Here is an 11,187-nt window from a genome sequence, read left to right as displayed (position 1 = left end):
AGTTCCCTTCCCTGGTGTAGCAAAGCAACTTTGGCATGATGCAAATAAATTCTGTCTCCTGTTTCCTACCCAAAATAGGCATAGGTAATAAGTGCGTTATTTAATAATATAATCCTGAAGAGTCATGGGACAAGGTAGTAAAGGCCTTTCCCACAAAACCACCTTTTGAGTATTTGAAATCGGAGTAAAAAAAGTGTCCACTTCATCAATATTGTTCGGAGTATATACTTAGGTATTGAAACCATTTAAATAACTGTAAATGCTGTGTCCGGCTTAAGATATACGGAAGTGAGACTCAAGGTAAAGAAAACATGGGCTAGAACACTGAAATAATCAAGTAATAATTCTCTGCTCTATGCCTTCATTTAAAATGTATGAGAAAAAGCGTATCTAGTTATAATGACTTTCATAAGTCAATTAGTCATTGTTAATGCACTCTAAAGACAAGTGTGACGATTTCTCTAATTTGTTTTTGATATTTTTTTAATGTCCTAGACACAAATAACATTTTTAATTCTTTCTACAAGTGTAAGTAATCAAATCAGTTGGTTTCACTTAGACAACAGCTCACACATCCGTCCCAGGACTGCTTGGCAGACTGGAGCGGAGTTTAAAACACCAAAAGAAGCAAAGATAAAATCACACTTAACGCTCATCTTAGGAGATGAAAAGTTTACTTAGAAATTGCAAACATTTAGCAAAGATACGACATAAACACTATTTTTCATATTCTACAGAAATACAGTAAGTTATAGCTGGCTTGGTACATGATCACATGGTAAAAACAATCTAGTGGAAAAAACCAATGGTTCATTCTACTTTTCTGCCACTTGTTACAACTTAATAAGTGTACCAGTCAGGACTGGAAGACAGATGCATAGGAAGATTAGAATCCTAGGGCTGTTTGCTAATACACATTATTATAAGAATAATATAAAAATAAAACAAGTACAGATACACAATTAACATGCAATTTAAGCTATTATTTTGAAGAAACAGGACAGAATTTAGTGAACACATTGAGAAATGTGTTAATAATGTGTTGTTATAATGAGCATATCATGGTATTTTACATGGCATGGAATTTCTTCCTCCTTAAATAATGCTTGGCAAATTGGAACAGATTGAGCTACTTCTACAGCAAATTGAAAATGAAGAGAATGTGGATAATTTTACTAGATACTTTTCTAAGTATACTAAATAATTTTTAAAGTACCATAATTTCATGCCTACCCCACCATCTCCCAATTTAAAATAAAGTCAAACTTTGTACCCTATGAACTTACACCGTCCAGTATAGCAGCCCTCAGCACACACGGCTGTCTGAGCACTTGCAAAGTAGCTAGTCAGGACTGACGTGGACTGTGAGTGCAAAATACACAATGAACTTCAGAAACTTACTATGGGGGAGAAAAAGATAAACTATCTCCATAATTTTGTATATTGAATTTTGTATATTGATTACAGAGTAAAATTTATTTAATATATTGAGTTAATTAAAATATTTAAGTTAATGTCACCAGTTTCTTCTTTAGTGTGCCTGCTAGAAAATTAAAAATTACATATGTGGCTCCCATTTATTTCTACTGGACAGTGCCCATACAGATAGTCTACAGTCACATATTAGCCTTAGGATTTAGCATCCTGCTTTAAGCACTCTGGAGTACTAACTCCCAGAACACTCTAAGCACTCTGCACATACTTTACTGCAAAATTTATTTTTTATCCCTCTGCAAAGTATACATTTTAAGTGTAAAAATTCACAAAATATTTAATCCTTAAGAAATGTCAATTACTACACATTGTAAGAGCTAAAGGATCTTCAATGCAGACTGGAAAACAGGGGAAAATAGTTAAAAAAAAAATAACAGTGCAATCAGAGGGAAGACAATTAGTATCTCCAGTAAAATTAAGTTAGCCAAACTTATCTTTAATGCCCAGGATCTGACCTTGCACCACAGATGATATATGTAACTTGTCCACTGAAACGCAACCTACAAGAAAATCTTTTTTTTTTTTAATGTTTTATTTATTTCTGAGAAAGAGAGAGAGAGAGAGAGAAACAGCATGAGCAGGGGAGGGTCAGAGAGAGAGAGGGAGATACAGAATCTGAAGCAGGCTCCGGGCTCTGAGCTAGCTGTCAGCACAGAGCCCGAAGAAAATCTTTAAAAAAACATTAAACTGCAACTTAAATACTCCATTATTCTGGAAAATCTTCAAGCAATATAAAATTCTCCCACAAGGTCAATTCTAGTAGCAGATAGTATCTGAGAACTATCCCTTAGAGTCCCTCAGTGTTAAATAAAGTAAGCAACTGCTTAGTGTCTGAGAGGCTTGGATTTTTAAAAAAAAATTTAGAGGCTATTAAAAAATATCACTGACCTCTTCTCATTTTCTGCCCCTCCTCCTTTGTTAAAAAATTTTATTAATAGTGTGTATAAATCCCTGGCATATTGATACCACATCATCTTTTATTGTATTCATCTCAAATACAAATTAATCTAGCACACATTTCATTATTCTCCTAGGAACACCACCAAAATAGAACACTGACAACGGTCACCACAGTCAGAAGCCAGTATCATAGTCCTGCATCAAGAACCTCACCAGGAGGTGATGCCTAATGATGCTTGGATTACACACTCTGCTCCTCACAGCTCAGGTCGGAATGTTTGTTTTTCAATTGTTTAAATCTGTTTACACTGGGTAAGCTCTGTCAAAAGTGCTCTGAAAGCTGCAAATGAACCAATGCTGAAACTACTGTGTCCTTCATAAGGATTTCCCCCTCAGAGTAAAGATGTTCTGAGAAAACAAGTAAGGAGAAGTTACTTAATATAATTTTATATTTTACCATCACCACTTTTAAGACACTGGAAAGCAACCAGGTTTTAAGAAGAAATAAACAGAACCTAAGCCAGGCAGTATCAGGCGCACAACATAGAACCCGACTGCAGAAGTCTACAGCAGTTCTGTCTCTCTGTCTCTCTCTCTCTCGTTTGGCAGCCTATTAAGACATTTAATCACATTTATTAATGTGCCTTGCACAGAAAGATACTTGCTTAAACTCTTCCCATCTCCTATCTTCAGACCATGTTCTATACAAACAAGATTTTTATTGCATGTTACTAACTCCAGCCTAAATAAGCCTAGTAATTCAAGACAAATGATATAATTTTTCAGTTTCAAACATATATTACTCTAAAAATATACCCCTCCATGAAAAGATAACAAGTTTCCTTTCCAAAAGCTGTTGATTTGATGTTAGATCAGTAACTGTCTAAATATTTATTGAGCGCCTACTATGACTGCACTCAGTCTACACTCATTCTTTAACCAATAAGAAAAATACCTGCTCCAAATGCAAGATGACACTGGTGAGGGAAGATAATATATGAGCACTTCTAATGAGTCACTGTCTGAATGTGTGAAATTGTTCACTTCCGACATGAAAAAAAATCTCAATACGTATTACTGATCACTTTATAAAGATAAATAAACATTTGAAGTAAGCTGCATAGTACTTTGAGGAAAGTGATGGCCATACACAAAATTAAGGCTGATTCCCTAAAAGTATGGAAGAACAGCCAGAACGTCCAGGTTCAGAAGCATCCAAAGACAAAAATAAACAGTTTACACAGATATCTGGTTAATTCGGGAGAATGGCACTTGTGTTAGGTTTCCAACTTTGCTTGAGGGGGCTGGTTTAATACAGAAAACTGCTTTTAAAGAGGAGCACTTTAAGCAAATATGAAAATAAAAACCTCTTAAATAAAATTCTCTGTAAAATCACTATATAAATTCAAGTTCCAAATCCCATTTAAATCTATATATACATACATATATGTGAACACACATATATGTGGCCTGAAAAGTATGGAAGTTTCACCTACAACGTGTTGCAGCTGTGTATCTTGCCTTGAATGTTTTGAAGCTAATTATGTACCTTCAGCACAATACCATATTTCTCCTGAAGCTATGGATGCGGGCAATGGCGACAAGACAGAGGGAAGCTAGTTTTCGCTTTCTAGCCTTTAACCATTCCGACCTGATGGATTCCTACAAGGCGTGAGGCATCACGCACTGTCCTGAACCCGTACGGGGTCTGCACAGAGAACACTCTCACAGGGAAACTGAAATTTTAAGAAGCAAAAAAAAGTTGTCAGTTTGAAAACCAACAGCAATCATTTCTTGAACAGGATTTCCAAAAACAAAATGAGGTCAACTGAAACACCCCCACCTCTGCCAAAGGTGGGAAACAATACAGTACAGAAACTGATTCCGTAGAAGACGTGGGTTAAGAGAACATTCGTAAGAGCCTAGGGAAGCGGCGAGAGGAAGAAGAGTGAGGCAGTCACAGAGTGTCCACGAGCTACTGCACAGGTAGTGGTTTATAAAAAATACTATCTATACTAAAATTTTAAGAGCTAGTAATATATTTAGCGTATTTTTGCCTTTTCCTTTTTGCCGCTGAATATAAAATTTTGTCCTAAGTTTACTAAATCTTCTACACCCTGAGGAATAACAGATCAATAAAAGAAATGCCAGGGTTAGCCTTGTGGACCTTACTATTGTCCAAAAAGCACAACCTATATAGAGCTAATATTCTTGGAAGCACAAAGTTTCATCAGCAGACTACGCTACTGCTACTTTTTTTTTTTTTTAGCAAAGAGTTTGGTTTTACAGTGTTAACATGACCTAACGAGAATACAGATGTCCAAGTTGAGAGCCAGATGTGCCCCCTGCAACACACACACACACACACACACACACACACACACACACAGATCTACAACTGACACAATGGTTTTCTGTCTCCACTATGAACTATGACCTATTGCTGCCATTTAGGAATATATTATTCAATAGTCCTCTGAAAAGCACTTTGGAATCGTTAGCTATCTTTATGAAATTATAATTAAAAGTTATCTGCAATCTTGAAATATGGACTCTCTATCCCTCCCCTCTCCATAACCAAATATATAAAATGCCATACTTTAAATTTCATCTATTTACTTCTTTTTCTCCAACACAGAATTTGGGAGGAAATTCTTAAAAACCTTAAAGTGAGGCAAAGGATCTATTTAGGACAATCATAGGGACTTTCTTTTAGGGTACAGTGCCACTGTTTCCCTTGAACGTGGGCTGCACGGCTTCAGGCTAACCTTTAATAACGCACACTCTAAATACAATGCCTCCACCCCCAGCAAGTTAGTTGTCCCAGGGAAAGACTTAATTCCTCCTGGTAGGGTGCTTAAGCATGCTAACTAAGCAATACAAACCAAAGCATCCTACCTGCTCATGTCAGTATCTCATGAATGGATAAAAAACTCCACGGGGCCGTGCCTAGCAACTGGAATAAATGAAACGAGTTATAGTCAACTGTTTGATAAAACTTCCATCCTTTGTTTTCTACCTAAACATTAATCTTGCTCTCTCTAGAAATAAGAAAGGCACTCAAATTACCACAGTATGTATAGCTATTTTTTAAAAGACACTGTGTGACAAGTAGAATTCTCAGGGTTGAGTTTTCCCCTGCCCGCTGCCTTCAAGCCACGCATTCGTCTCCGCCTTGCTGGGCCTCCACACACTTCTCCAGGGAATGGGAGCACAGGGAGAGTGCCCCCAGGCATTGGGGGGTGGGGGGTGGGGGGTAGCAGGTATGAAGTACCGGGGCTGCACAGTCTACTGGGAAAGTTTACTCATAAGACAAAAGGTTTTAATAATGCTGTTCAAATTTCCTAGCGTATTTTAAATATCTTAAAGTTCTAAAATAGAATTCTCTGGTAACAAAATAACTGTCAGCTTACAAAAACTTTCTGCAAAGAAAAGAATATATGTTATTTCTTTTTATAACTAAATCTTTAGTATTGTCTGTAATTAGGAGGGACTAAATATTGATTAGACTGTTGTACAGTAAGTGGCAGCTGAACTCCTAAATTAATATTTAGCTCATGTCAGACACCATCTTGTGCTCCAGAAAATTACTAACGTAATGTGTTCTCAACAACATTAAAAGTTCTCTTTATATAACAAGCATGAATTGACATGACGTGAATACATCTAAATCACACAGTCTATGCTTTCCTACATACTGCCACGTAAAAGTTGAGGAACTTTTGTTTTCACATCTTGTGTCACATAAGCCCTTATCTGAAGATTTAAATGGCTTTTAGTGACAACATTATACATTTAATCCTAGTAATTTAAAAAAGCCTTTAATCAGAACCATACCATAGGAATAAGGGATATGACTCAGAGCTGGGGCTGAGAGTTTACAAAGAGGTAATAAAAATGCTAAAACCTAGAAAAGAAAAAGGGGAAATTAATAGGTAGCTAATCCTTAAATTTAAGAGGAAAAAAAATGACTCACAAAGGTTTAAGAAATACCTAAAAGGTCTATGGTTCAAGCTGGGGAGTAGAAAAGGAGACGCAGAAAATGACTATCCGTGCACATACAGAGATCAAAAAGTCTTTGAAATAAAAAATTTCTTCAAACACTCCAAGTGTCTCTGGCTCTGTTGGCAAAATCTGCCTTCCAATACCATAAATGAACAGAAAGTGGTGTTCTTAATGCGAATAAGCTTTGTTCTATGAATTTTTAATATATGTTAAAGTAGAGTTAATTCATAATTATAGACCTGCATTTTTTGGCTGGGATTTAACAAGCTTTAAACAAGGTAGTTAAATGAGGAATAAGCTAAATTAACTTAATTCTATATGTAATAGCTCACCTGTAGTATCATGACGCTGGCATATATCATTCATTCATCATCCATTGCTCTAATCTATCAATTTCTCAATCCTAACTTATTCTATCCATTACTCATGATCAATCTTTCCTATTTTCAATGAATCATTTATTAATTTGATAAATATTTAATGAGTCCTCACCATGTGCAAGGCACACAGTAGAATCTGGGAACACCAAATTACCAAAATAGGTTTATCAGAAAAAGGTGGGGTTGGGGAGGAAGTTGGTGGTGGAGGTATTTACAGATCTTATTGCTTTTGGCTTGTCGGTAGTATTCTTGATCCACAGGACAGCAGGATGGCCTACTGTCCTTCCAATGAAAGTTTGATGCAGTGGGTCAGTCTAAACTATCTTTTCCTTTCAACAAACAATGACGTATGTACAGGAAAAAAAAAAAAAAAAAAAGGAAAGACTAACAAGTCCCTGAAAACAGACACATCCTTTCCACTGCATGAACTCACTACCACGCTACAGCTAATGAGTTTAGATGTCAACCACTTAGGAAAAAACACAGCCATATAGGGCAATACTAGGTTTTTCTGTGAATGAACACTTGAAAAGTACAGACATTAGAAATAAAGTACACACAAAAGTCACAAACGGTAAGTATCCTTTGGATATTTGTGTTTTTACTCCCTACTCAAAACTTTGTTAGGAAGACGAGACAAAGGTATCTTAAAGGACTGCATGGCTTCATAAAGGGGTGGATTAAAGGCCTTAAAACACACGAAGGCAGATAACATCAAAGGTGGGTAGGATGCTCTGTGGAGGGTAGAAAAAGGCGTGGAGCACTGTCAAATGGAGCTGCTGTTCACAGGGGATTGACAATACTCCTGTCCTGACACTCTCACATCAAACAGAAGAAGCCCTATTACTTGGGATACTTAAAATGATGCTTGGAAGAAAGGGAATACTGAGCGAGGCCAGGATCTGGCAACATGAATCCAGTGGAATGGGGCTGAGTCTCTCATTTCCTCTCCATGCAGTCGCCCCACCATCCCCTGTAGGTGCAGAAAATCACAAGCTAATGGTTTTATCCACAGAGGTCTAGGTAGACCTTGAGGTATTTGATTCAAAATACGCTTTGTACACAAAGGGCCATGGAATTATGTTCATAATGGCAATTATTTTCTTACATTTCTAAAATACTATGAAAACTATAAAAGGTTAATTTTGTCCCAAAAGAGAAAAGCAGCTTCTGTCTGCAAGGGCCGGGCTGGACAGTTTTTCTGGTGTTCTAAAGTCTCACCTGACAGGTTGCTCCGCAACAAAACCATGATGCAGGAAGAAAGAACTTATTCCTTCCCTAAGCTTAAGGCCATGTGCCTCACTCAAGCCCAAGGTTTCCATAATACAAGCTAGGAGAAGCCTGCCTTTATGCCTGTCCCCTCACCCCACAGGTGACCTAGCATGTGAAAACGAGAACAAGCAAAGCATGGAGGTCACTTACTTCTGCCACTATGGCATCCTGCTCACACGTACCGGACGACAGGCAGTTTCCATCACTAGGGGAACTTTGAGAAGGGCAGTTCGTACGAATATTATGTGTGTTTGTGTTTAACGGGTTATGAAATTCATTGGGAAAAGGACGGAGAGTATCTTCAGAACATATCCTTAAAATTAGACAATTAAGGAAAAACATAGGAGAGTGAAAGGGTCAAAAAATATGGAATGGACTGGGAAAATGAAGAAAAGATAGGTGAAAAGGAAATAACAAACACAGACTATTTACAAGGGGAGAAAACGTATTAAGAAAGTAAACATTAGCTGGCCCTTTTCCCACCTGGCCTCACAGACCTGAAGAACCCAGCCCTTATTACTAAGATAAGATACAGCTGTACGGTGCCTACTTTGGTGCCTCATCCCTGATAAGTTTAGTATCAAAGTCTTTAAGTTGTTTTATTTTTTTTTAAATAAAGATTGAAGACCCAACCTTCAAAATCTATTCTTTCCCCCTGGCTTTTGCCAGCAAATTTTTAATAACCACTTCATAAAAATTTTGTGGCTTAAGTGTACCTTCAAGAACTTAAATTTTTAAAAATGAAGATTTTTAATGGATACATTTCCATGCATATTTCACTTTTCATGGTGAATTTAAAAGGAAGATAAATCGCAGTAACTAAAAATGGCATTCCAGGTTTTAAAAAATAATGGTTTTTATAAGGGCTAACGTGAGTGTTTTTGGCCCATATCAAATTTGAGGTAAAAAGAATCTATCAAAACTAGTAATAAAAATAATTTCCCAGTACTGCAATTACATAAAGTCTTAAAATTAGTTTTTCTTTTAAAATAACCATTTGAAAATGGATTACACAATGGAAGCATGTTTTTTTATATAAATTCCGATACTTCTGACTTTGGTTACATTGGTCAATAACTTGAGTCGAGAAAGAGAAATGATATTTTCTCAAATCCCTTCTATCTGGCCATATGATTCTCAAAACAATAATTAGATGGAGTTATTCTGAGCTTGTGTTATTCTAAGGCTGAACTACAACTTAAATTTTTAACTGGAAAAGAAACTAGCCTATACAGCAACTGCACTGAGGCGGGTACATGTGTCTGTGAACCAACGGGGAGAACCAAATGGGAAGCTTCATGTACAGAAATATAAAGGATGAGAAGAAAAAAATTAAGACTCAATGTTTAGCAGAAGAAACTACAGTTATTTTATCCCCAAAGGAATGCCAGTTCTTAACAAAATAAATAAAATGAAAGATTTACCATGGACTTTTAACCTAAAGATGAAGAACACATAACAGCAAACAATTCATGCGACTGTGTGAGAAGGGAAAGCAATATTGCACTGAGGGGGACCTTGCGGGACTAACCCACCTCCTTCACTGACTCAGGGTAACCAGCCATTTCCGGTAGGCACTGGCAAACCTGGCCTGCTCTGCGTCCCGGCAGGTGGACAGTACTTGATCGATGAACCTGTGCTCCATTTCCAGGCCCCGCGAGTCTGGAGCTGGGGTCCGCTTCAGGCGTTTGGTTTCCTGGGAATAGCCTTGCTTGCTGGAGTCATTCAGCCCATCCACCTCCATGGCCTGAGACATGTGGGGGCCTCCTGGGATGAGGTGCAAGTCACTCGAAGTCCCCCCGGGGCTGTCTGCAGGTGACAACAGGGTCACACTGTGAGGAAACCTACCATGTAAGTGATGCTGAAGGTAGAAAATATGCCGCCTGTGAAAGAGGAGGGGGGAGGGGGGCGAGAATACAGAAAACTCATATCACAAAGTCAAGCTTTTCAGGAAAAAAAATAAGCTGATAATTTCAGCTTAACGATAACCCACAACCCTCGGACCAACTAAAATAAGCTGATAATTTCAAAACGTACTGTACTCAGTTCACCCCTTTAGTGACCTCGAGTTACCTGGAGGAAGGAGGTGGAGGAGTTACCCTGAAGTCTGCGTATTCAGCCCAGAGTCTTACAAGCCCAGATTACTGGACTGTGAGAAGAATACTACGACCCTCAAAGGATGTTTAATATCACCGACTGAGATGACGGCAACCACCTGGAATTGTTACTCTTTGGAACTACAATCGGAAATTAGAAATGGGTCATAGCCCAATCTCTGCTGTTAAAAAAAAAAAAAACAAAACGGAACCAAAAATTACTGATATCCTAAAACAGAAGTGATTTATAGGGATTAAATAGCTCCTCTAAAGGCTTAGTCCATGGCCTCTATCCAGTACTTTCTTTAATAAGAACACGTCTTATTATCTAAAAACCAACTTAACTTTCCCTGAAATCCGTCACTGTAACTACTGTCTAATCAAACAGGAGGAATGTGCTGAGCTCTGAGCAAAGCATTTAGAAGACACAGCTCTCTCCCTCTCTAAGGAGAGCCGGTACCCTGCCCGTAGACTCATCTAGAGTTGTTAAGAATGAAGATCTATGTGCCTAATCTCCAAAAATTTTGACTCAGTGGAGTGCATATCTACTGTATACAATAAGGTCAACAACACAGATTCTAGGCTCTTCTATCTCATTATTCGTATTAACAACTCTAAGCTCTGAAAAGTTAATTCTGCCCATTTTCCCAGCATATTTTGGAGAAGACAGGGAGCATATAATTTAGCCCTTTCATACAGGATAAAACTGAAAGGACAGATGAGGTGCCGAAAGGGACTGACTCAGTAGCAGAAAACGGGTCTGTATAACATCCAGGCCATCCCAACGGTCTCTTTTCCCCACGCACCACCCCAAACTTCAATTAATCTTTACACAAAGCTTCTACTCTGCTAATCTAGCTATCTCTTCAACACAAATATAATTTAAAATTTTTCTCAATCTTACTACTGATTACCTAAATATAAAATAGCCAACTAAAAAATCTGTAACATCAAAACAACATGGAAGTTAATGTCTATCTTGTCTCTAGAAAATGTGGAATAACAGTGTCTTTTTTATACGAGAAAAAGAAAATCATTTC

General features: G+C 37.6%; 1 protein-coding gene across 2 annotated transcripts in view; it reads right to left on the bottom strand.

Annotated features, from left to right (window-relative positions):
- Nucleotides 1–7,142: 7,142 nt before the first annotated feature.
- PTAR1 (protein prenyltransferase alpha subunit repeat containing 1) overlaps nt 7,143–11,187 on the bottom strand; it is a 43,972-nt gene continuing 39,927 nt past the window's right edge. The window contains exon 7 of one of the 2 annotated variants that reach the window (XM_039249527.1): nt 7,143–9,934. In XM_039249527.1, coding sequence (XP_039105458.1) covers nt 9,592–9,934 — 343 coding nt within the window. In that variant the 3' untranslated portion in view covers nt 7,143–9,591. The remainder of the gene's footprint in view (nt 9,935–11,187) is intronic. The other variant, XM_039249528.1, reaches the window with a different exon arrangement.

This window comes from Hyaena hyaena, unplaced genomic scaffold (assembly GCF_003009895.1).
Source record: "Hyaena hyaena isolate Hyena2069 unplaced genomic scaffold, ASM300989v1 scaffold_341, whole genome shotgun sequence".
Lineage (NCBI taxonomy): Eukaryota > Metazoa > Chordata > Mammalia > Carnivora > Hyaenidae > Hyaena > Hyaena hyaena.
This window is presented reverse-complemented; position numbering and strand designations above follow the sequence as displayed.